A 25,163-nucleotide genomic window follows, 5' to 3' on the forward strand; every position below is an offset into this window, starting at 1 on the left:
GATTTTGTAATTAATCTGTAACTCATTCCAGCAGCTGAGAGGGAAGTGAGGAGATGCCTTCAAATGGAGTTTTTGTTTGACAAGGAGATGCCTTCTGCAGGTGAAGGAGCTGATTTAAAGTGAAGTTTTTGTTTTCCAGGACACCTTGGACAGGGTTTCCCACTGGGCTTGGCTGAGGGAAGGACTGCAAAGGTTTTGTTGGGATGTTTGAATGTTTCATTCTTCCAGCAACAATCCCTGCTGCCACTGGCACTTGTGGGATGAAGTCAGGGGCAGCTGCTGCTCTGTCAGCCCCTGCACACATGAACCTCTAAATGCCTCCCTGGGGCTGCACATAAAGGAGATTTGATTCAGGTTTAGGAGATCAAGATGAGAAAAATACGTATTTGTAACAGAGGTTGTGATTTAGATGGTTAGGATGAGGGGAAAAAAGATTACAGCAGTTTTATAGAATCCTTGCAAATCTCCCTAATAAGCTGTAATAAATTTTTAATTTTAATTGCTTTTTGCAGTGTCCAGCTGCAGATAAAGCTGTGTCTTAGAAGTGTAGGCAATGTCCACAGCACCCAGGAATTCCAGTCCCAACCTCTTCCCTGTCCACTTTTGGAAGGGATTTCCCATTTTATTGGTGCTGTTCCATGGGAAATAATTATCCAAACACAAACTGTGCTTATGCTTTATTACAAAATAGCCAGTAGTTAAAGGTTCCAGTCAATGAAATACCAAACTTTTAAATTACAATATTAAAGGCTTAATTGTAACAGTCCCCCTGGTATGAAATGGCACCTTGGTTACACTGAGGGAGGGGTGAGCTTACAGGGAGTATTTTCCATGTGAAGCTGGGGTTAACAAAAACCAAAAATAATGGAAATGTTCTGAAGGCAGAGGAGGAAAAGCAGCCTTAGAGAGGGGACAGCACTGTCACCAAACCAGCAGGGCTGGAGCTGCTCTGCAGGAGAGCCAGGCTGGGCAGCACAATCCCTTTCTGAACCCAGGTGCACAAGGTGGGTGTGCAAATTTCCTTCATGTTTGTGTCTGTGCAGGCAGAAAGCACCGAAAGGAGCAGCATTCCCCACTCACATGCAGGTGAGTGACCCCTGGGCTTCCAAACAGCAGGGAAAGGAGTGAAAGGTGCTTGGTCCCAGCTGGGAATTTCCCAAACAGGTTTTGCTTTTTAAGCTCTGTCCCACCTGCACTGCTCCAAGGACCGTGTGACACCTTCCTGCCCTCCATCCTGGGACACTTTAGTGCTCCAAGAACCGTGTGACACCTTCCTGCCCTCCATCCTGGGACACCTTAGTGCTCCAAGGACCGTGTGACACCTTCCTGCCCTCCATCCTGGGACACTTTAGTGCTCCAAGGACCGTGTGACACCTTCCTGCCCTCCATCCTGGGACACTTTAGTGCTCCAAGGACCGTGTGACACCTTCCTGCCCTCTGTGCTGGGACATCTTAGTGCTCCAAGGACCGTGTGACACCTTCCTGCCCTCTGTGCTGGGACATCTTAGTGCTCCAAGGACCGTGTGACACCTTCCTGCCCTCCATCCTGGGACACCTTAGTGCTCCAAGAACCGTGTGACACCTTCCTGCCCTCCATCCTGGGACACTTTCTGGCCACCCCCAGTGCAGCTCCTTGGGCAGCAGCTCCTGGGGTGGCTCCGCTCCGTGGGAGCTGCACAGGGAGGCTCAGGAGTCGATCCTTCCATAGGAGGAGAACACTGTGGGAAGAGAGGGAGCTCAGTCAGCAGCACTGCAGGGCTCAGGGGCCTGGGGAAAGGAGCCTTGGGTCGTGTCACATCAGTGTCCCTTCCCTGTGGGTGTGATAGAAATGCTGCAAGTGAACAGATCTGCTCACACTGAGGTGATTCTTTGGACAGCAGCAGGCTTTGCTCAGGCGGGCATCAGCTTTCTCCAGATGTGGAAAAGCCACATCTGTCCCACCAAACCTCTGAGCTCTGGCAGCCTGGCAATTCTGGGGCTGCAGAGCTGCTTGATTTGGGATCTGTTAAGGATTTTCCTGGCTGTTTCCCTGTGAGTGGGGCAGAACAGGCTCCACTGTCCCAGAGCATTTTTGGGTACTTACTTCTCTCCCTCAGCCCCTGCCCGAAGCTGCGGTAGACGTGAAGCAGGGCCCAGAACAGAACAGATTTTATTGTGACAGAAATGCAGGAGCCAGTGATGAAAGCAGCTTCCAGGGTGTAAGAATTGCCCTTGCCCCACTCCCTGATCACCTGCAGGAAAAGGGAGACACCAAAGCATCACCACTGCTGCCACAAAGCCCTGAAGCCACAGCGTGCAGCTGGGATTTCTGACAGGAGTCACCAGGTAGGAATTGTGGGGAGAGGAAAAAGAAAAACCCAACAGTCACTTTGGAAGCATTGGGATTTCTGATTTCATGATGTTCAGACAGTGGGGAGTCCTGCTGTGCCCTGCCAGCTCCAACAGCCTGGGAAGCTGCATTTGATAAATGGATCCCTGGGGCTGTGGTGGGAGGGATGAGCAGCCCTGGCCCCTCTCAGCATTCCAGCCCTGCCCAACATGGACAGCCTGGCTCCCCCTGCCCTCCTCTCACACATCTTGTGGGAGGTGTTCATTGATAAAGGTTTTATCAGGGTTACCGAGCCAAAATCTGCCCCAAACTGGGGTTTGCTGGGCTTGCACTGCCTTGTTTTGGCTACAGCAGGACAAACAGCTGTGGGTGCTGCTAAGAAATCCTTTAAAACACAACAACTGAGCCCTGGTCGAATGCTCTGGCACCACCTGAGGCTTGTGTGAAGGAGGGGAGGCATTGCTGAGGAGTTTTGTATCTTGAACAAGAATTTGTTTCATTTTCCCCTCATCATTCTTTGCAGGGACTCCCAGAGCCTCTCCCTCCCATCAGTTCAGGAGCAACTTTGACTTCATCCCTGTGCTGAAAGTTGATCCTGGAGAGGCAGGATGGGCTCTGCTCCCTTGAAATCCAGCAGGAGCTGCAGGGAAGGGTAAAGCAACAGCCCTGGGCCCTGAGGAGGATGAGGGTGAGAGCCCCCAGCCTTGCTCCCTTACCGTGTAGAGCAGGTAGATGAGATAAACCACCTCAGGCACATTCTGCACCAGGAAAACCCACACCAGGGGTTTCAGCTCTTTTAAAATCTGCAAAATAAGATGAGATACAGCTTTTTTTAGGAGCTATATATTCTACAAAAGCTACATAGAGTTGATTTTTCATAGCATTCCAAGTGTTGGCCAAGCTGAGTTCTGAATTTTAGCTTTGCTCTGCATTTCCCTTCTCCAGCTGAGATTTTTAGCAGGAAATTCAGGCTCTGTTTTCCCTGAGCTGGGCCAGGAGTGATGATGGCTTTTCTCTCTGGGCACACTCATTTTCTCTAGCAGTGAATCTTTTCACAGGTAACAGACTGAAAGCTCCCTGTGGCTTTTTCCCCACTTTTCTTTCTGCTACACAGAAGTTCAGTCACTGAGGAGGGAAATGTGGGAGAAGCAAGAGGATTGAAGTGCCAGGAGAATTTAATTTCACAATTCCCCAGGGGCTTGGGGAAGAAGAAAGGGGCTGCAGCAGCCCTGGGCTGGGAGGGCAGGTCTGAGCAAAGGAAGGAAAAGCAGCTGAGCCTCTGGGGCTGGGAGCAGTGACTGTGCCAGGGTTAGGACTGGATTTGATGCATCTGATCAGCACCAGGTCTCCCCCAAACCCAAAACTGATGTGTTTGAAAAGCACAATTTTAGCAAGAAAGCCATCAAAAGACACAGGGAGCTGTACTTCAGCTGTCAGGAATTGGTGTGAAAGGCTAAAGCAAACACCTCAGGAGCCTAAACCAACATCCACCCCCAAAAACCCCTCAACTGCTTCCTGGTAATAAAACCCTCCCTATCTGATGTACTTTGGCCCTGATTCTGCAATCATTCTTGGAAGAGAGGCTCAGGATTTCAGAGGAGGTTCAGTCTGACATGACAAATGTCATTTCAAGTTCACAAATCCTTAGGTTAACCTGGAAACTGTCCCTGAGCTTGGAAGGAGATGCCCCAACAAAGGACCCCTCATCTTTTTGGTGTCGTTTCCTAAGGATTTAAGGCCTGGAGAATTGCTCCCTGCTTCACCCAGCCTTGGCAGAGAGGCAGAAATATTGAATCCAGTGTGATCCTCCAGATTTCACTGAAGTGATCGAGGGCTGAGACTAAAACCATCCCTCAGAATGACAAGGTGACTTTGTTTCACTCCCTGTGCTCAGCTCAGACAGATTGCAACAAAACCTGGCTTCACTATTGCTGCTGCTCTGCTTCCCTCCGTGCTGGCTCCCTGGCCTGGGCAGAGCCAGGGGCTGGCTGTCCCTGTGTCCCTGCAGCTGCCACTCACTGCGGTGATGCCCACGGTGACCTTGAGGCAGCCCCAGACGATGCCCGTGGCCGAGGTGATGTTGTGCAGCAGGGTGACCTCGTGCAGGCTGAGCAGGAGGATGCACAGGCACAGCTGGGGGAGGCAAACATTGCATGAAATCATTCTTGGGAAAAAAAAAAATACCTGCCACAAATTCCCTGCAACAGCAGCTCGGGTCTAAAAGCTGAATTATTCCTCGAGCAAGGGCAGAAATCATTCCCTGTGTAACAGAGCAGGGAAAGCAAAGATAAGGATGAGGGGTGCTTACAGCAGTTACAGGTCTTGGGCCCACTTTCCCCAGCTGTAATTTCATTTTCTGTCTCACTGCCCTGCTGGGTGGGTTCCCCTCTCCCACTCCAGAATCATTTCCTCAGTGCAGGAGTCTGGAGGCTGGGATGGGCAGGAATGGCCTTGCTTTCTTCAGGGTGTGTTGGAGCTCCTGGATGCAATTGTTTAATGGGTAAACTCCCCCAAAATAAGCTCCTTTTGTGCAGAACAATGATGAAATCTACTTTGATTCATTCTGACGGATTTTAGCTAAGCTATGACAAACACATGGAGCTACAACCATTATTAAGTTAATATAATGTACCCATTATTAAGTTAATATAATGTAGCCATGATATTTTCTGAAAAATCCTTTCCTTAAGATTTTTTTCTCCTGAGAAGCTGAGAGGCCTCAAGAACAAATGTAAACAATGGTTATCTGCTGCTGTGGAATGCAACAGGTAAATCTAATAAATTAGTATTTCTTGATTAGCCCATGTTGGTTGTTTCTAATTAATGGCCAATCACTGTCAGCTGGCTCCGACTCTCTGTCCCAGCCACAGGCCTTTGGTATCATTCTTTATTATTCTATTCTTAGCCAGCCTTCTGATGAAATCCTTTCTTCTATTCTTTTAGTATAGTTTTTATATAATACATATCATAAAATAATCAATCAAGCCTTCTGAAACATGGAGTCAGATCCTCACCTCTTCCCTCGTCCTCAGCCCCCTGTGAACACTGCACAATATCAGAAAGGTAAGAGAGGGGTTGATTTTGGAAAGGAATAATTCAACTCAGCCAGCCCAAGATATCATCAAGAAGAGGGAAAAAAGGGAATGTCTGTACCTGTGCCTGCAGATCAAAAGTGAGCATGGAGAAGCAGAGGTTGAGCATGAAGTACTGGGCCTGGAGGCTCTCCAGGGCTCCCCCCACCCGGAACGCCATCATGGACTGGCTCTGCACGAGGAGCAGGGCACAGAGCACATCGAAGGAGCCCACCAGCAGGATCAGCACAAAACGGGCCTGAGGGGGGGAAAAGCAGGGACTGGCACCAGGCTGGCACCTGGAACCCAGCTGGGAACACACAGGAGGAGCAAACCCTTCCCAGAGAGTGGCTCTGAGCTTCCTCCTGGAGCAAACCCTTCCCAGAGAGTGGCTCTGAGCTTCCTCCTGGACAAACCCCTCACAGAGAGTGGCTCTGAGCTTCCTCCTGGAGCAAACCCTTCACAGAGAGTGGCTCTGAGTTCCCTGCTGGACAAACCCTTCCCAGAGAGTGGCTCTGAGTTCCCTGCTGGACAAACCCTTCACACAGAGTGGCTCTGAGTTCCCTGCTGGACAAACCCCTCACAGAGAGTGGCTCTGAGTTCCCTGCTGGACAAACCCTTCACAGAGAGTGGCTCTGAGTTCCCTGCTGGACAAACCCTTCACAGAGAGTGGCTCTGAGCTTCCTCCTGGACAAAGCCCTCACAGAGAGTGGCTCTGAGTTCCCTGCTGGAGCAAACCCCTCACAGAGAGTGGCTCTGAGTTCCCTGCTGGACAAACCCCTCACAGAGAGTGGCTCTGAGCTTCCTCCTGGACAAACCCTTCACAGAGAGTGGCTCTGAGTTCCCTGCTGGACAAACCCCTCACAGAGAGTGGCTCTGAGTTCCCTCCTGGACAAACCCCTCACAGAGAGTGGCTCTGAGTTCCCTCCTGGACAAACCCCTCACAGAGAGTGGCTCTGAGTTCCCTTCCCCACTGGGGACAGGGGGTTCTCCATGCTGGACTTGCAGAATTCCAACAAACCCAGGTTTGTGGCTCTTTGTATCCACCCTGCTGGAATTAACACTCAGTTTAGGACTGGATTTGATGCATCTGATCAGCACCAGGCTCCCCCTAAACCCAAAACTGATGTGTTTGAAAAGCACAATTTTAGCAGGGAAATTCCTGCTTTAAGAACAGGCTCAAGTGGCAAAATGTCCTTCAGGGCTACTGTCACATTCATGTTTTCTGGAAAAATCCCTTCAGCCAGGGTTTTTCTCCTGGGAAGCTGAGAAGCCTCAGAGAAAAAGGAAAACAAATCCTTATCTCATTTGCTTCTCCTGTTGTGCTCCTTCAGAATGTGTTTGGGGATTGTGTACCCACAGGTGATTCTTTTGTTGGGTTCTGCTGGGAGCTGTTTTCACTCCTTGACTCAATCTGTGCCTGGACTGCAGTCAGGAGTTTTCATTTTTATCTTTTTAGCATTCAGTAAGTATCCTTTCTGTATTCTTTAGTATAGTTTAATATAAAATAACAAATTAGCCTGCTGAGAACATGGAGTCAGATTCATCACTCCTTCCCTGTCTCAAAAATACAACAGGTTACAGTGATATGAAAATATTGATAACTAGAAATGATTCTGGCTCAGGAAGCAGAGTTACAGTAATCCAAGTTACAGTTAGTAAAAAAAAAACAGTAAAAAAAAAAAAAACCCTAAAATTCCTTTTCACATCCATAGCAGGCTTTACTTTGAAGTTCTTGTTTAATACTTAAACTGATGGCTTGGCTGTACATCTTAAAAGGAACCTGCATTGCTTTGATGCCTTTTCCTTATTGGCCTGACCAACCCAGCCTGCTGCAGGTAAAGTGTGTTTAACTGGATGATAAAGAAACTGAATGGTAAAGAAAATGAATGGTAAAGAAAATGAATGATAAAGAAAATGAATGATAAAGAAAATGAATGATAAAGAAAATGAACTGGCAAAGCTGCTTTGCTCCCTCTCCCTGCCATTTCTGAACAGTAATTTTTGGATGACTTCACAGCTTTTGGAGAAATATGGGATAAAGAGAAAGCACTTCCTAGAAGCACAGCAAGGGGGAATTTAATGCCAAAGCTTAGTAAGGGTTAGAAAACAGTCCTTTAATGAATTTTACTGCTATGAAATGCAAACAAGATAACCTGGGGTGGCATCACTTTCCTTGCAGGTTCCCAGAAATCTCATAAATCCCATTTAAGAGCCCAGGGTAATGCCTAGCCTAGGTTAGGTTTGTTTACTTCAGCCAGACACTTCACAGAGGGAGGGAGAGCTGAAGGAGGGCAGGTGAAGTAAAGGACAAACTCTGCAGTAATTTTGTGTAATTCTTTGATATTTCTGTTATTTTTGGGTGCTGCCATAAGGAAACTCAGAGATCAGCTCAGAGAAGATTTGCAGTTGTGGCTGTGCATGTTTTGTTGTGCAGTAGGGATAACTAAGCCTGATTCTCTGTTATCAGTAACAAAAATACATGAATACATAAAAACCACAAAAATACAAAAATAAACACAAAACCCCCACCAAATTTTGTATTTCAAATACAAACATTTAAATGCAAAAACTACAAATAAATACAAATATATAATATATATATTTCTATCTATCAGATCTATCTGTATATTTCTATCTATATATATTTCTATTATATACAATATATATTTCTTATATATGGGATATAGCAATAGATATATATCTGTTATATCTCATATATGAGATATAGTAATAGATATAGATGTAAATAATAATAATATACAATAAATAAACAAAATCCTAGAAATGCAATATATAAATAAAATATAAAATAATATATAATATATAGTAAAACAAATATTTAAAATATCATATATAATATGAATATAATATGATATTTATCATATCATATATGAATATAATACATAGGTAAATATAATAATCATATGCAAAATACTATATATAGTATAGATAATTATTAGTATATACAATAAAATAATAATATGTAGTAATGTGCATTAAAATATATAATAATTGATTTTAAAAATTGTAATAGATAATTAAAATAATTGATTTTTAATATAGAATAATTTATATATATATAATATTTGATTTTATATATAAATATATAATAAATGAATAAATCTATCTATATAAAATAAAATATGCTCTGTGTTACCACAGCCATCCTGCCTTCCCAATGCTGCATTTCCAGCCCCAGGCAGTTTGGGAAGGCAGAGCTGAGGAGGAGCAGGCACTGACCAGGAGCTGGTGTTTCTGGCCAGCAGGGAGCAGGGTGAAGTTGATGATGGAGCGCAGCATCAGCAGCAGGATGGAGAGCACGAACACCACGAGCTCCTGGCGGTTCTCCTGCAGGATGCCCCTGCTCACATAGTACACACAGAACACTGGGGAGAGAGGCAACGTCAGTGCCAGCTCAAACAGGGGCAAAACTCCCAATTCTGCACCAGAGTCAAGGCCCAGAGCGGCCCTGAGGCTCCTCGGTCTTGGCTCTTACCAAGGGGCTCCAGTCAGGTCAGTAAAACACTCCCTGCTGTGTTTAGCACACAAGAAACTAAATAATTAGGTATTATTAGTTGCTTCTTCTTCTTCTTCTTCTTATTATTATTATTGTTATTGTTATTATTAATCTGAACATCCAGTATCTCTTATATAAGAAATTTCAGTTGCTGCTTGATCACAAGATTGTATTATTATTAGTAGTAGTAGTATTATATTTCATTATTATTCTCATTATTATTTTCAATATTATTTTCATTATTTTATTTTCATTATCATTATTTTCATTTTCACTATTATTATTTTCGTTATTATTTTCATTATTTTATTTTCACTATTATTATTATTATTATTTTCATTTTCATTATTTTCGTTTCCATTATCATTTTCATTATTTTCATTTTTATCATTATTTTCATTACTGTTTCATTATTTTTACTATTTTAATTTTCATTATTATTTTCATTATTTCCTCCACCCAAACTGGGTTTCTTACCAGCTCCAACCAGCTGAATAAAGGAAATGGTGAAATCCTCCTCAGCCTGGCGCACCAGAGTCTCGATGGTCAGCCCTATGACACTCAGCAGGGACAAAATAGTGACACAGAAGTAGATCTTCACAGGGAATGAGAGCTCTGAGCATGGTTTTATCTGTAAAGGGAGAAAATTCTTTACCACATCACACAGAATGAACTTGTTGATATTCCTAAAAGTCACAATGAGGCGAGTGGGGTAAATGAGACAGGGCAGGGTTTCCTCTGGGAAGAGAAACTCCACTATTGAACTGAAACTCCCAAACTGCTGAGGAAGGGGGAAGTGTAACTTTATTTCATAATGAATCTCAGCCTAGATCGTCCTGTTTTATACCCAGGACTATCTAGGCTGAGATTAATTATGAAATAAAGTTATACCCACAGCCTGACTTTGTGCCTCACAGGCCGCAGTGTTAGAGCTCACCACATGGACACTGCCCACATACACGCCTGTCAGAAATAACATTTTCCCACATTTTCACTTTTAGAAAAGTGTAAATACAGGGTCAGCGTTCCCAGGAAGGCAAAGTCCTTCTCTTATTTTATTAAAATACTTCAGGTGGAGCAAGATCCTGGCAGAGATTTAACACTGGGTTTGTTCAGCTGGAGGAGACTGAGGGGGACCTGAGGGGCTGCAGGGACAGGGACACACCAGGGAACCCCTGGAGCTGGGCCAGGGGGGCTCAGGATGGATTTTGGGAAAGGTTCATCCCCCAGAGGGTGCTGGGCACTGCCCAGGCTGCCCAGGAATGGGCACAGAGGCTGCAGGAGCTGTCAGGGGTGCCCAGGGTGGGATTTTGGGGTGATCAATGATAATGAGGGTCCCAGGAGCTCTCAGGGGTACCCAGTGTGGGATTTTGGGGTGATCAATGATCCTGAGGGTCCCAGGAGCTGTCAGGGGTGCCCAGGGTGGGATTTTGGGGTGATCAATGATCCTGAGGGTCCCAGGAGCTGTCAGGGGTGCCCAGGGTGGGATTTTGGGGTGATCAATGATCCTGAGGGTCCCAGGAGCTGTCAGGGGTGCCCAGGGTGGGATTTTGGAGTGTTTGAGCAGACCAGGAGCTGATCAATGATCCTGAGGGTCCCTTCCAGCTCAGGACACTCCACGGTGCTGTCAGCAGAGGTGTGCCAAGCCCCGGCGAGCGGACCTCCCTGCTCCGCCTAACTTAGCAAGCGGATTTAAGCCATGTTTTTCCACACCCACCCCCGGGGCAGAGAAGCGCGGAGGACAGCGGCAAGCCGCCCGCAGCAGCGGCGATGTACTCACGGGGCCGCAGGGCGTGGGGATGAGCTGCCGGTGCCGCGGGGTGAGGTTGGGCAGGCTCGGCCCCGCCGCAGTCGCGGCGCCGCTGTGGGAGAGAGAGCGGGGCCGTCAGGGGCCGTACCACCCCCACCGCGGGGGAGAACCGCCCGCGACCCCCCATCCCCAACACGGGCGCCTCCGGGGGAGCGCGGGGAGGCGCCCCCGCGCCGCGCGTGGTGCGGCCCGGCCCGCCCGTACCTGCCGTCCATGGCGGCGGCCGCGGGCCCTACATGGCTGCAGAGGGGTCCCGGCTGCGCTTCCGGGGCCGGCCCGCTCCGCGTCACTTCCCCGGCACGGGCGGGAAGCGCTGCCGGGCTCCTCCCGGGCGGCGGGGCCGCCGCGCTCCCGCCCCTCTGCCCCGGGGGGTCCCCTCGGCGCTGGGCAGCCCGCCCGGCTCGATGGAGGGGCGGCCCGCGGCGAGGCGCTCTGCGCGGCTCTGCGCGCCCCGTAACCCCCGCGGCTCGGCTCGGTTTCCTCGTGCTTTGGGTAAAATGGCCTCCCCGCCGCCGCGGGGACAAAGGGGCGAGCCCGGGGCCCGGCGGTGCGCGCCCGGACCCGGCTCTGCAGCGCGGGGCTCCGGGCACGGCAGGGGATGAGCGGCCGGAGCCCGGTGTTACCCAGCCCGGTGTTACCCAGCCCGGTGCTGTCGGAGCCCGGTGTTACCGGAGCCCGGTGCTGCCGGAGCCGTGGGAGCGCCGGGGCTGCGGCAGCAGCGAGCGCCGAGCGCAGGTGCCGGCCGGGATGCGCTGAGGGGATGGAGGGAGGGATGCAGGGATGGGAGCGGCGGACGAGCCGCAGAGGAGGATCCGATCCGGGCCCGGGCAGGGCGATCGCCGTGCTGGGAGCCCCTGGGCCCGAAGGATGGGCCGGAACGGTCTCGGTGCTCCCGGGAGGGCTCCGAAGCCGCTGCGGTGCGGGGGATGCTGCGGGAGCTGCGGGCACCGGGGATGGAGATGGGGATGGAGCGCGGTTGGGAATGCTCGGGCAGTGGGTGAGCAGAAACACCGCTGGAGTGGCACAAAGGGCTGAGCTGTTCCAGTCTTTCAGCCTCTTCTGCTGTATTTGCGGTGTTTGTAACACCTTGGATGCTCTCGTTGCCATTAGCGAAGCGGTGTTAATGAGCGAGGCTTGCTCAGGGTGCTGGATTTTGTGCTTTTGCTGCAATGGGAGCAATGTTTGAGTGACCTTTAGCATAACAGATGAAGGGTCATGGACACAAACCTTTGGTTTTTCCCTATCACAGCAACCTCAGCTTCTCCAGCCCTTGCAACATATTTCAGCTTTAGCTTCTATTTGTGGAAAGCCGACTTTCTAAAGTTCTCCGTGGATATTTTTTCCACCGTAATTTTTACTAGGAGCGGAGTTAAGAGTGGGAGAAGGTACAAGGAGAGTGAGAGGCACTCGCACTGCTGGTTCTTTGTGAGTAATCCAAGAGAAACAACTGCCAACCATTGCCACGTTTTCATCTGTTGGTAAACATCAGCTGCTGGTTGGCCTTGAGGGAGGAAGACTGAATTAGTTCCAGATGGAGAACTCTTTCAGCCCATTTAGACTTTCCAGTTGATTAAAGCCAGCAGGTCAGTAATTTAGGGGAGTAATTTTGTTGTTGTTTGCTGTTCTGCTCTGTGCCGTGTGTGGAATCAGTGATATCAAAGCTGATATCAAAGCTGATATCACAGCTCTGCTGAGGGTGGGGCTTTGGTTGTGCTTAATTAACTTGTATAAACAGAAAAAAACCCTCTGATAATTAACTGTTTGGAATGTAGAGGGGTATTTTTTAATGACCTGGAAAAGGAGGAGGAGGAGTCAAGAATCCATTTTTTTCTGAGCAAATTCTCTTGGAGAACGTGTCTCTTTTCAGAGTTTTGTGCTAAACTGGGTTAGCGCAACTTTGTGGTTTAATGTGATCATTTAATGCGATCACTGACCATTCCTCAGTGTGCTGCTGGCATGAATTCCTGGAAAAACGGGAAGAGATAAGGGCAGGGGGATGGAAATCTTCAGTGCATGGCTGTAGTAACCAGAGAATGTGAGGAATGGAAAATTTCACATTTCAGGCAGCTGCTGTGTAGGATACTGAGACTGACACCAGATATTGAACTCCTCAGTACCTCTTTGTGATTTATTTGAGGTGCCACATTGGGCATTTAAAAAGCATTAAAAATAAAAACCTTAAATAGAATGAACTGGTCACAAAATCAGGGCAGGTGCAGTAGCTCTTGTAGGTATTTCTCTTTCTTTCACAGGGTGGTTTTCTTGTTCCCTCTGCTCTGCTACTGTAACTTGCCACATTTTGTGTAATTTGTAAAAGGAAAATGCTCTGCTTGCAAATCATTTAATGCTTTTGCTGCCAAATCTGTTAAAAAGGCTTTAAGAATTTAGTTGCAAGTGCTAATGTTGGACTGGAAGGTGTAGCAAAATGAGGAATGTTGCATTATTCCCATGTAATTAAATAGATAACCACTCTGGAAAGCTCTTGGACATATTTCCCTGCTTTTTTCACCTGGATACATTTACCAGGGTAGCTCTGGGATTACTGGGAGTTACAGCCCTTGATTATTGTTCTTTGGCTCAGGCTGATTACAGGTTAATTAGTCTGAAGGGCAGAGGTTCCTGCCTGGATTTGCTGGGTTGGGAAGATTTTTCTGGGGAGTGTTTCAAGCCAGACTGAGATCAAAGGCACTGTGGAATCTGGAAGAGGAGTTAGTTATAATTGGAAAGGCTGTGTTGAGGTGCTCCAGAGGGAAAAGGACATAAAACCACAAAGTCTGGTGGGTGGGTGGGTGCTATTTTAGAATAAAAAACCTCCCTAAGATTAGTTCTTTTTGCTTAATCTTGGCATGAAGGCATCAGGAGTTCAAAATCCAGCCAGAGGGATTACAGAAGTCTCTTTATCTTTCATGAAGTGCAGGTGAAATGTGCTGTCTTTGCTGCATTAGGGATATAAAATGTCACACATCTTTTTTTTTTCCTTTTTTTTCCCCCTCAGGCAGAAAACATGGAGCAGCCCATATGAAGGATCCTGTGGAGTTCCTATTCCTACAAGATGTTCTCTGAAGGACCAAACCCAGTTTTCCAGGCCCCTGGGAGATGAAGCATTGACCACATGACGTTTTTATTTCAACAAGTGCTTTCTCAGCCTTGCTCTGCGTGAAGGACCAGGAATATTTGGAAATATTGATTTCTTCACCTCACCATGAGCAGCGCCCTGACCCCAGAGGCCCCGAGCCCTCCCCAGCTGGAGGAGAAGCCAAAAGGGAAATCCCTGTTCCAGCTGGGCTCCCTCTTTGCTAACAGGAGTGAGAAATTTGTGATTGCTCGCAGTGACAGCTTGCCAGAGGAGAATGTCCTGAAAATCACAATCACAGAGACCACGGTCATCGAGTCTGACCTGGGCATCTGGAACTCCCACGCCCTCATCTACCTCACTCTGTGGTTCTTCTTCAGCTTTTGCACTCTGTTCCTCAACAAATACATCCTGTCCTTGCTGGAGGGAGAGCCCAGCATGCTTGGTACCCTGCTTTTCCTGAATTCCAGGGGAAAATGGGTTTATTTAATGGAATGGGAGCCCCAAAAAACTCCCAGAGCATTTGGGTAATGCTGGCACGAACAGGGTGGGGTTTTTGGGGTGTCAGTGCAGGGAGGAATTGGGCTGGGTGATCCCTTCCAGCTCAGGATGTTCCATCATCCTCTGATTGATAATTCCAGATTGTCCCATATAAAACTGAGGGAGAGAAGGGTTCAGTTGAAGTGAAAAATGTTTGGTTTGGAAGGTGCAGGGAGGGATCTTGGGGCTGGGAACTTGGGACTTTGGGCTTTAAAGTTCCATCATCCTGTGATTCACAATTCCAGATCATCCCATCTAAAGCTGAGGGAGAGAATGGATCAATTGAAGTGAAAAATGTTTGGTGTGGGAGGGATCTTGGGATTTTGGCCTTTAAAGTGGTTTCTGACACTGTCCTTTCCTCCACTTGCTGAAAGATGAAATTTTCCTTGTAGAGGAGCTTTAAGAGGAAAAAAAAAAAGTAATTTTTTAGTTTTTCTCTGCTGGAGGGTTTAACAAAAAGTCAAATTCTGAGTAAATTGTTGATGGTCCCCAGAGCTGTGCAGTGCAAGAATTGCCTTTGGTGATCTCTGTTATCAACGGCCTAAAATATCAACTAAAATATCAATATTTTAGTTCTTTTTTTTTTTCTTCTTAAGAGGCAAACAAAGAACACTTTATCTGTGAACCAGGTTTATAAACGTTGGGTTTATAGAAGTAAAGGGCTTTTGTGAGATTATATAAAACATACACTGCCAAAACCACCACAGAGATGTTTGTGTAAGAGATTTCCTCATTTGTTGTGTTCCAGCTTGGGATCTGACTTGATTTCCCCTCTCTGATCCTTTTTCAGGTGCTGTTCAGATGCTTTCCACCACCTTCATTGGCTGCATCAAGATGTTTGTCCCTTGCTGTCTGTACCAGCACAAGACCAGGATCTCCTACCCCCCAAATTTCATCATGATCATGCTCTTTGTTGGATTAATGAGGCAAATAAAAAACATTCCCTGCTCTATCTTTGCTAATATTTCTGCTTTTTCAAGCCAAAGTTCTGTTCTTGTGTCCTCCCCTCCCAAGAAATATCCCAGAATAATCTTATTTTCATTTGCTGTTCCTTTACCCAGATGTCAATTTTTTGGCCCATTTTTTCAGGCCTCACTTCTATTTCCATTTATTTTCTTCTTGCTCTCTTTTGAGGCTGATGTTTGTTGAGTGCATTAATATTTATCAGCCTTTTGCCTCAAAAGTCATCCAGGCTATTCAAATTTATCTTTTGAAAAGTAAATATTTGCTGGGTGCTGGGGTTGTGTTAGTTTGTGGTGGAGGAGGGAATAAAAATGCCTGGTTTTGTTTCCTCTGCCCTGCAAAACTGATAAAGAAAATCAAATAAGTGATAAATTCAATTAATTTCAGAGTTTAAACTGTGGTAATTATGTAGCATATCTAATTTACACTAAAGATGGATAACTGCAGATAAGGTTTCCTTGGTGAATTTCTGCTTCTCAGATTTTCACTCTTTTAACTGAGCCTGTTGAAAACTTGGACTTAAAAAATGGTCACTTGAACCTTGGAGGGTGTTAAAAAGTAAATTTGTTTTCTGGAAATCCACTCTGCAGCCAAAGACATTCCACATTGCCCAAGGGTACCTTTATTTGCTTTAAATAAATAAAGTTTAAGCCACAGTTGAAAGATCTGACCTTGCAGGGGCAGGAGAAATCCCAGAGCAATTCTTGCTATGCCGGGTGTCCAAGAGTAGCTCCTGAAGCATCATTTTAATTTCTTCTGGTGCACTCATGAATTCATTCATTTTTCAAATGAATTTCTTGTGGTTTTTCTCCTGCTGCAGATTTGCAACAGTGGTCCTGGGGCTGGTGAGCCTGAAGAACGTGGCAGTTTCATTTGCAGAGACTGTGAAGAGCTCAGCTCCCATTTTCACTGTCATCATGTCCCGGATGATTCTGGGGGAATACACTGGTGAGGCCTGCAATGAGATTGCAATAATCTCTTTTTTATGGGCTGTGGTGAAAGTCTGGCCACTAAAATTAATAAAATATAATAAATAGAATGTAATAATATCATATATGATGTAGATATTCATTTTTCAATATTCATTTTTCAATATTCATTTTCAATATTCATTTTTCAACAGTCATCATATAATATATAATATATAATATATAATATATAATATATAATATATAATATATAATATATAATGTATAATGTATAATATATTATATATTACCACATAAGACATATTATATATATTATATGTTACCACGTAATACACATTATATATATTGCACATTATATATTACATATTATATATCTTACATATATTTTACCTATTATATATTACATTTTACATATTATATATTCCATTTTATATGTTATATATATTATATATTGCATTTTATATGTTATATATTATCATGTTATAATATCATTATATAATATCATATAATATATCATATATCATATATTATCATTATATAATATCATGTTATATCATATTATATCATGATGGTAGATCATTATATTGTATAATATCAAATTCTATCATATTTTATTATATTTTATTATATTTATAATATATAATATATATTATATATACCATATGCTATATATAATATACATAATATGTAATACATTATATAGATAATATATAATATACATAATATGTAATACATTATATAGATAATAGATAATATATAATATACATAATATGTAATACATTATATAGATAATATATAATATAATATATGTATTATAAAATATATAATATATAATATAATAAATGCCTCTGGAAGAATCTCCAACAAGTAGAATTAAAAGGATTTGGTGGAAGGGGATTGTTGTTATTTTTTCTGTCAAGAAATGATTGCGGCTTGAATAAACTGGAATTCATCGTGGCCCTTTTTCCTTGCTGTTGAGAATTTCAAATTCTCCCAAACGCAGAAAGAAGCAGTGATTTTGTCCCTTGTCCCTGCAGGGCTGCTGGTGAATCTCTCCCTGATCCCCGTGATGGGGGGCCTGGCTCTGTGCACGGCCACTGAAATCAGCTTCAACATCCTGGGCTTCTCTGCAGCCCTGTCCACCAACATCATGGACTGGTGAGCAGCAGGCAGCGCTGGGGCGGCGGGCAAGAGCAATTAGTGTAATTAGGAGAGGAAAGCAAATTGTTCAGCACCGGTCATTGCGGACAGTGCATTGAATGTTGGGATTGAAAATGGGGTTTTAATGAATTGTTATGAAAAATTATTCTTAGTTATTCTCTTGTGTCTAACAACATTATTGAGATTAAATAATAAAGCTTAATTAGACTTAATTAAATAAAAACTCCTTTCTGTACTTGTAGAAACAGTAGAAACATTTATCCACCTAAGAAACATTATTTGTAGAAACATTTATCCACCTGAGGATTGATGAATTGATTGATTTGTCCTAATTAAAACACAGCTAAATGGTGGATTTTATTTTTTTTAATATTTCTAAATTTTTCATTTTAAAAAATTGCATTTTTTTTTTTACATTTAAAAAATTAAATTTTTTTTGTTACTATTTAATTTTTTTTTTCTTTATCTTCTCTAGTTTGCAAAACGTCTTTTCCAAAAAACTACTCAGTGGAGATAAATACAGATTTTCGTAAGTATTCAAATATTTCAGGTTTGGTTCTATTAGGGATGCATAAATAAATAAAATATTTATCATTGTATTGCACCAAGGTGTAAATCTCATCACTTCTGATGATTTTATCAGGGTAAGAAAACTCCCCTGAGCTCCAACTGCAAGTTTTATAATCAGCTACAACTCCCAGAAATAAATATTTAAAAATAGCAACATAAAAAAATTTTAATATTTATATAAATATCTATATGTTTATATAACTATGTATGGTTATATATAATTATAGGTATTTATTATATATATATATATAAAAATATTAATATTATTAATATATAATGCAAATATTTTTAAATTATTGTATATTAAATTTTTAAAGATGTTATAAATATTTAAAAATATAAATTCAAGCCCCCAAAATAATATTTTCACAGCAGTCAGTCTTTACTCTGCAATCAGAAACCATCCTTAACATTGCTGGCTGTGCAGAAAACAATTTTTTAACTCTGAAACTTAAACCAAGAGTAAATTCTTGTGCTAAAAACCACCTTTAATAACATATTTGTATTTTACCATGAAATAAAAAGCTGCTTTTGGTTTTTTGTGCCTTTCAGCTTCAGTCCCTGAGAGCAACATTCTGTCTTTGCTTTCGAAAATGGAGTTTTAATTTAATATTTTATTTTTTTTTTTAAGTTTTAATATTATTTTTCTCCTTTGTAGAGCCCCAGAGCTTCAGTTCTACACAAGTGCTGCTGCTGTGGTTATGCTCATTCCAGCTTGGATATTTTTCATGGTAATTTAAATTCATTATTTAATGAATTTAGGGATTTTTTAAAATTAATTTAGGGTTTGGGTATTTTTAATCGTGAGCAGAATGTGCAACAAAGTTTAATCTTAATTTTTACCTTTTATCCTTCCCATTAAAAAAAAAATATTTGGAAAATTAAATTTTGATTTTTAAAAAAATCAGCCTGAAATATAATTCCATCCAATATCTGCAAGAGATTGCAAAAAAGAGAAATTTATAAAAGAAATCATTTAATATAGACATGAGTTCATCCAAAACCTGAATTTATATCAGCATTTTTTGGTTCAAATCATGATTTTTGTCTCAGTGCATTTGAGCTTTGAGATAAAGACTTGCAAAGAAAATCTGGAATATTTGTTGGGGTTTTTTTTGAGATTCATGTTGAGCACAGGAATATCAACTCTGAAAGCAAAATTTTTTTGGAGAAAAATTACAGGATCTGAATGTCGTGTATGTTTTAGGTTTTATTGGGCTAAAATTTAAATGTAAAACTCTCTCTGCTTCTAACAGTTGGATGGAAAATCACTTTTAGATTTTTCTTATGAACTAAACACTTAAATTCCATTTTTTTTATTTTATAAAATTCCATTTTTTTTTAATTTTAGGATGTGTAAATTTTTTTTCAAGAAAAATTGCAGGATCTGAATGTCTTGTATGTTTTTGGGCTAAAATTTAAATATGAAACTGTGCTTCTAACAGTTGGGTGGAAAATCACTTCTAGATTTTTCTCATGAAGTAAAAAATTAAATTCTTTTTTTTTTTTTAATTTTAAGATCTGCAATTTTTTTATTCTTTTGTAGAAAACATTACAGGGTCTGAATGTCTTTTTGAGACTTAAATTTCCTGTATGCTTTAGGTTTTATTGGGCTAAAATTTAAATGTAAAACTTTCCTTCCAACAGTTGGGTGAAAAATCACTTCTAGATTTTTTTTTTATGAACTAAACCCTTAAATTCTTTTTTTGTTTTTGTATTTTTTGGTAATTTAGGACGTGCCTGTGATTGGGAAAAGTGGGAGAAGCTTCAGCTACAACCAGGACATTGTCATTCTGCTGCTGATTGATGGGGTCCTGTTCCACCTGCAGAGTGTCACAGCCTATGCCCTGATGGGCAAAATCTCCCCTGTCACTTTCAGGTAAAATTGAGTTTTATTTCCTATTTTTTCATCAGGAACATTATTTAATTTTCTTTGATCAAAACCACTGGTTTGTATTTTTTGATCAGGTAACATTATTTTCTATATTTTTTTTAAATCAGAAACATTATTTTCTATTTTTTGGTCAGGAACACAATTTTATATTCCTTTTCAGGAACGTTATTTTATATTTTTTTTTTTTGGCCAGAAACACCATTTTTATAATTTTTTGGTCAGGAACATTGTTTTCTATTTTTTTGTCGGGAACATTATTTTATATTCCTTTTCAGGAAGTTGAATTTCAGGTGGTGTTTAAAAAAAAAGGAAAACTAAAGATATTTTGCAAAGAAATTAATGAGGTAAATCACAGGATGGCTGGGGCTGGAAGTGGAATCTGAGGTAGTGTTAAAAAAAAAGGAAAATTAAGGTATTGTGCAAGGAAATTAATGAAGTAAATCACAGAATGGTAGGGGCTGGAAGTGGAATTTCAGGTGGTGCTAAAAAAAAAGGAAAATTAAGGTTTTTGCAAAGAAATCAGTGAGGGGAATCAGAATGGTTGGGGTTGGAAATGGAGTCTGAGGTGATGTTTAAAAAAATCAGGTAAAACTTAAGGTGTTTAGTGAAGAGATGAATGAGGGGAATTGCAGGATGGATGGGGATGGAAGTGGAATTTCAGGTGGTGCTAAAAAAAATGGAAAATTAATTTTTTTGCAAAGAAATCAATGAGGGGAATCATGGCATGGTGGGAGTTGGACATGGAATTTCAGGTGGTGTTTGGGGGCAAGGCTGACATTAAAGCCTGGCTGTGGGATGTGGCAGAGCTGTCGTCCCCTCACGTCCCCAATGTCCCTTCATGTCCCCTCACGTCCCTTCATGTCCCCTCACGTCCCCAATGTCCCCTCACGTCCCCTCACGTCCCCTCACGTCCCCTCACGTCCCCTCACGTCCCCTCACGTCCCCTCACGTCCCCAATGTCCCCTCACGTCCCCAATGTCCCCTCACGTCCCCAATGTCCCTTCATGTCCCCTCACGTCCCCAATGTCCCCTCACGTCCCCTCACGTCCCCTCACGTCCCCTCACGTCCCCTCACGTCCCCAATGTCCCCTCACGTCCCCAATGTCCCCTCATGTCCCCAATGTCCCTTCACGTCCCCAATGTCCCTTCACGTCCTGAATGTCCCCTCACATCCCCTCATATCCCCAGTGTCCCCTCACATCCCCTCACGTCCCCAATGTCCCTTCACGTCCCCAATGTCCCCTCACATCCCTTCACGTCCCCTCACATTCCCAGTGTCCCCAATGTCCCCTCACGTCCCCAATGTCCCTTCATGTCCCCTCACGTCCCCAATGTCCCCTCACATCCCCAATGTCCCTTCATGTCCCTTCACATCCCCAATGTCCCCTGCTGTCCCCTCACATCCCCAGTGAACCCTCATGTCCCCAATGTCCCCTCACATCTCCAGTGAACCCTCACATCCCCTCACGTCCCCAATGTCCCTTCACGTCCCCTCACGTCCCCAATGTCCCTTCATGTCCCCTCACGTCCCCAATGTCCCCTCACGTCCCCAATGTCCCTTCACATCCCCCATGTCCCTTCATGTCCCCTCACATTCCCCATGTCCCCTCACAACCCCAGTGTCCCCTGCTGTCCCCTGATGTCCCCGCTGTCCCCGCAGCGTTGCCAGCACTGTCAAACACGCCCTGTCCATCTGGCTCAGCATCATTGTCTTTGGGAACAAGATCACCAGCCTGTCGGCCGTGGGCACCGTCCTGGTCACCGTGGGCGTCCTGCTCTACAACAAGGCCAAGCAGCACCAGCAGGACACCCTGCAGAGCCTGGCCATGGCCCCACAGCCCCCAGGGCCCACCGAGGACACCGAGCCCCTCGTCCCCAAGGAGCTGGAGCCCTATGACTAATGGGTTAATTATAAACAGCCAAGCGTGGCTCCATGGAGATCCTCCTGGATGGGGTTGTTCCTCTGAGTTCCTCAAATCCTCCCCTATGAGTTCCTCAAATTCTCCTGGATGTGGCTGTTCTCTGGTTCCTTGAGTTCCTCAAATCCTCCTGGATGGGCTTGTTCCTCTGGTTCCTCTGAGTTCCTAAAATCCTCCTGGATGGGGTTGTTCCTCTGGTTCCTCTGAGTTCCTAAAATCCTCCTAGATGTGGCTGTTCCTCAAATCCTCCTGGATGTGGATGGATGTGGTTGTTCCTCTGGTTCCTTGAGTTCCTGAAATCCTCCTGGATGTGGCTGTTCCTCAAATCCTCCTGGATGGGGTTGTTCCTTAGGTTCCTCTGAGTTCCTCAAATCCTCTTCTCTGAGTTCCTCAAATCCTCCTGGATGTGGCTGTCCTCTGATTCTTTGAGTTCCTGAAATCTCCTGGACGTGGCTGTTCTTCAAATCCTCCTGGATGTGGTTGTTCCTCTGAGTTCCTGAAATCCTCCTGGATGTGGTTGTTCTTCAAATCCTCCTCTCTGAGTTCCTGAAATCCTCCTGGATGTGGTTGTTCCTTTGAGTTCCTGAAATCCTCCTGGATGTGGTTGTTCCTCTGAGATCCTGAATTCCTCCTGGATGTGGTTGTTCCTCTGAGATCCTGAATTCCTCCTGGACGTGGTTCTTCCTCTGAGTTCCTGAATTCCTCCTGGACGTGGTTCTTCCTCTGAGATCCTGAATTCCTCCTAGTTGTGGTTGTTCCTCTGGTTCCTTTGAGTTCCTGGCAGGTCTCACCCAGGATTTGAAGCAGAAAGGAGCTGGGAAGGATTCAGGAAAACCTTGAGAACCTGATAGCCCAAAGAGAGGACCTGGAACGTGGCAAACTTGGGCTTTGTTGTCTTTCCTTAACTCCAAATTGTCGTGTCTTACACCAAATCACACCCAAGCCTGTGCTGCTTGGTGTCCTGTGGGAATTAAAACAATTCCTGTTTCCTCCCCATCCAAACAATGTGAAAATATGGCCCCACCACTGAATTCTGCTGGCAGAGGGATGCAGTTGGTGCCTCGTGGAAGTTTCTGGGTGTTCTCCCTCATTCCTGAGCTGTGGTGCAGAGATGGAAGAGTCCAAGGAGGGAATTTGTCCCACTTGGGCCTCGCCTCAAGCCCTGAGGGCCCCCAAACCCTGCCAGAGCTCCAGGAACATTGTGACAGCACAAGAAGGGATTTTGGGGTGGATTTTGATTTCTGTGCAGGGCAGGAGTTGGACTGGATGGTCCTTGTGGGTCCCCTCCCACTCAGGAGATTCCAGAATTCCAAGAGGGATTGGAATTCCCACCCTCTCTCCCAAAAAAAAACCCCAACTTTATTGAAGCAAACTGTGGGAAATGAGCTGTGGTGAGCTCCTGCTGCTGGCTACAAATCCAGGATTTGTAGTGGTTTAAAGTGTAAAAATTTAATGTGGAAATATTGCATTCTGATCATTTATTAACAAAACTGAAATGCAAATATTCACACACATACCCTGTGTAAATGGAGTGTTGAATTCAGTATTTGTAGTTGCTTAGAGGTAAAAAAAGCCACTGAAAATTGTGGTGGCAAAGGAAGCAGGATCTCTGTATTTCTGTAAAAAAATATTTTGTTGTTTTAATTTCATTTTTTATGCATGAGGCAAGAAATTGATGGGTTTTTTTATATTATTTCTAAGAGTGCAACAAAAGGCTGCCTTTTAGAAACTCAGGGTTATGAGTCTGACCTGTGTGTAAAATATCTAATTTCTGGTTAATAAAGAAATCTCAGATGCATCTGTGACAGATGGGAGGAATATTAACCATAAACTGAGGCAAATCTTTATTTCTGCTGCTTTTAAGTTTCCTTTTTTTTTAAAGGAAATTTGTTTTTTGTGGTAGATCAAAGATTAAAAGTTCATTTTCCTTTTGAACAGTCCGTTTTGACCAAAAAAAAAAGCACACATGTAGCTACAAAAACATTCACATGGAATTTTTGGGAACAAAATTTAAATTAAAATGAGTGCATTTTAATAATTGAAGGTTGGAGCATGGATGTATAATGGTAAAAATAATGGTTATCAGGAAATTATAATTGGAATTCCTGTAAAATCACATTTCCACACCTCAGTGGCTGCCTGGGGCAGATTCCCCAAAGATCTGAGGGAGAAAAATGCCAATTTTTTCATCCTTGTGTATGTGATATGTCTGTGGTATTTTGTTTTCTTTTGTACTCCTGTCACTTTTATAAAAGCTGTGGACTGTGGAGCTCTGTGGTTTTTTTTAATTTCTTTTCTGCCAAATACACTGAGATTTTTGAAAGTGTAACTAAAAAAAGGAAAACCGAAAAAAAGTGTGGTTTGTGTCCTATTTCTGCTTTAGGTGGCTCTGCTCTCACATAAATCCCATCATTTAAAATTATTTTTAAAAATTCCCAGCAGGTTTTTGTTTTTCTGTGATCCTGGGACGATTTGGGATTGGGATTTTAACCCCTCCTGCTCTACTGGGCTTTGTTCCTTGGTGGATTTTTCTTTGCCATCTTTTCAGCCTTTGCTTTCCTTCAATTAAACAAACCAAAAACCTTTTTATTCTCCAGTCAGACCAGTAAATCTTCTTTTCTCTTGTGTAAACAAGGAACTTTTTGCTCTTTGTTAAGAATTTTCCACCCCAGCTCTTCCTGTGACCAAAAAATCGAATTTTTGGGAACATTTTAGAGTTTCCCTGCATTTCACATGGCTGCACCCAGGTACCTGTGATGAAGATGAGCTCTGAAGCTGTGCATTTTATTTATTTTACATTTTTAATTCACTCAGAGGGTGTTTGTTTTCCTCAAATACGGATTCCTGATACACTGAGGTGCAGGTGGAAGGTGTCACAGCACTCCCTGTGCTTCTAAATTCTCATTATTCCAATTATTTCCCATTTTATACCGTTATTTCCCTTTATATTCTCATATTTCCAATGGGGGATGGATAATTAGTGATTTTAGAGATCATAATTAGGGATCTTTGCTGTTCTGGGCCGTGTCACCTCTGTCACCTCCTCCCTCGCACTCTCACTCATTTCCATGTAAGAATTGCAGCTTTTTGTTTGGAATCAAATTTATTCAATTACATTTATTCAATAAAATTTAATTTATTCAATCAAATTTAATTTATTCAATCAAACTCCGCGCTTTAATTGATGTGGAATTAAATGCGGCCCAGTGCTGACAACGCCTCCGTTCGCTGCGTTCATCGCTGCCCCGCCACATCCCGCGGCTTCATTAACGCCCCTCAGCCCGGCCGTTCTGACGGGCGGGGCTCAATTAACGCCTCATTAACGATTCGCGTTAATTAGGGCGCCGTGAGGCGGCGCTGACGTCATCGGCGCGCGGCGGCGGG

At 43.7% G+C, this 25,163-nt stretch overlaps 2 protein-coding genes across 5 annotated transcripts; one reads left to right on the forward strand and one right to left on the reverse strand.

Annotated features, from left to right (window-relative positions):
- Positions 1-662: 662 nt before the first annotated feature.
- LOC136565476 (uncharacterized) lies at positions 663-11,020 on the reverse strand. Its single transcript, XM_066564080.1, has 9 exons — positions 10,935-11,020; positions 10,701-10,782; positions 9,398-9,551; positions 8,644-8,789; positions 5,483-5,659; positions 4,349-4,462; positions 3,046-3,132; positions 2,084-2,231; positions 663-1,718 (listed from the first exon to the last, which is right to left on the reverse strand). Exons 1-9 carry the CDS (start codon positions 10,943-10,945, stop codon positions 1,687-1,689), a joined length of 951 nt encoding a protein of 316 aa, XP_066420177.1. The 5' UTR covers positions 10,946-11,020; the 3' UTR covers positions 663-1,686.
- A 91-nt stretch (positions 11,021-11,111) lies between these two features.
- SLC35E2B (solute carrier family 35 member E2B) lies at positions 11,112-24,048 on the forward strand. 4 transcript variants are annotated; one of them, XM_066564033.1, is made up of 10 exons: positions 11,112-11,222; positions 11,980-12,313; positions 13,726-14,248; positions 15,134-15,269; positions 16,127-16,254; positions 17,273-17,393; positions 17,872-17,925; positions 18,625-18,697; positions 19,700-19,845; positions 21,521-24,048. In XM_066564033.1, exons 3-10 carry the CDS (start codon positions 13,933-13,935, stop codon positions 21,759-21,761), a joined length of 1,215 nt encoding a protein of 404 aa, XP_066420130.1. In that variant the 5' UTR covers positions 11,112-11,222; positions 11,980-12,313; positions 13,726-13,932; the 3' UTR covers positions 21,762-24,048. The 4 variants fall into 4 exon arrangements, with proteins under 4 accessions (XP_066420130.1, XP_066420133.1, XP_066420131.1 ...); XM_066564036.1 differs by having other exon boundaries at positions 21,563-24,048; XM_066564034.1 differs by having other exon boundaries at positions 12,092-12,313.
- Positions 24,049-25,163: the final 1,115 nt, after the last annotated feature.

This window comes from Molothrus aeneus, chromosome 21 (assembly GCF_037042795.1).
Source record: "Molothrus aeneus isolate 106 chromosome 21, BPBGC_Maene_1.0, whole genome shotgun sequence".
Taxonomy (NCBI): Eukaryota; Metazoa; Chordata; class Aves; order Passeriformes; family Icteridae; genus Molothrus; species Molothrus aeneus.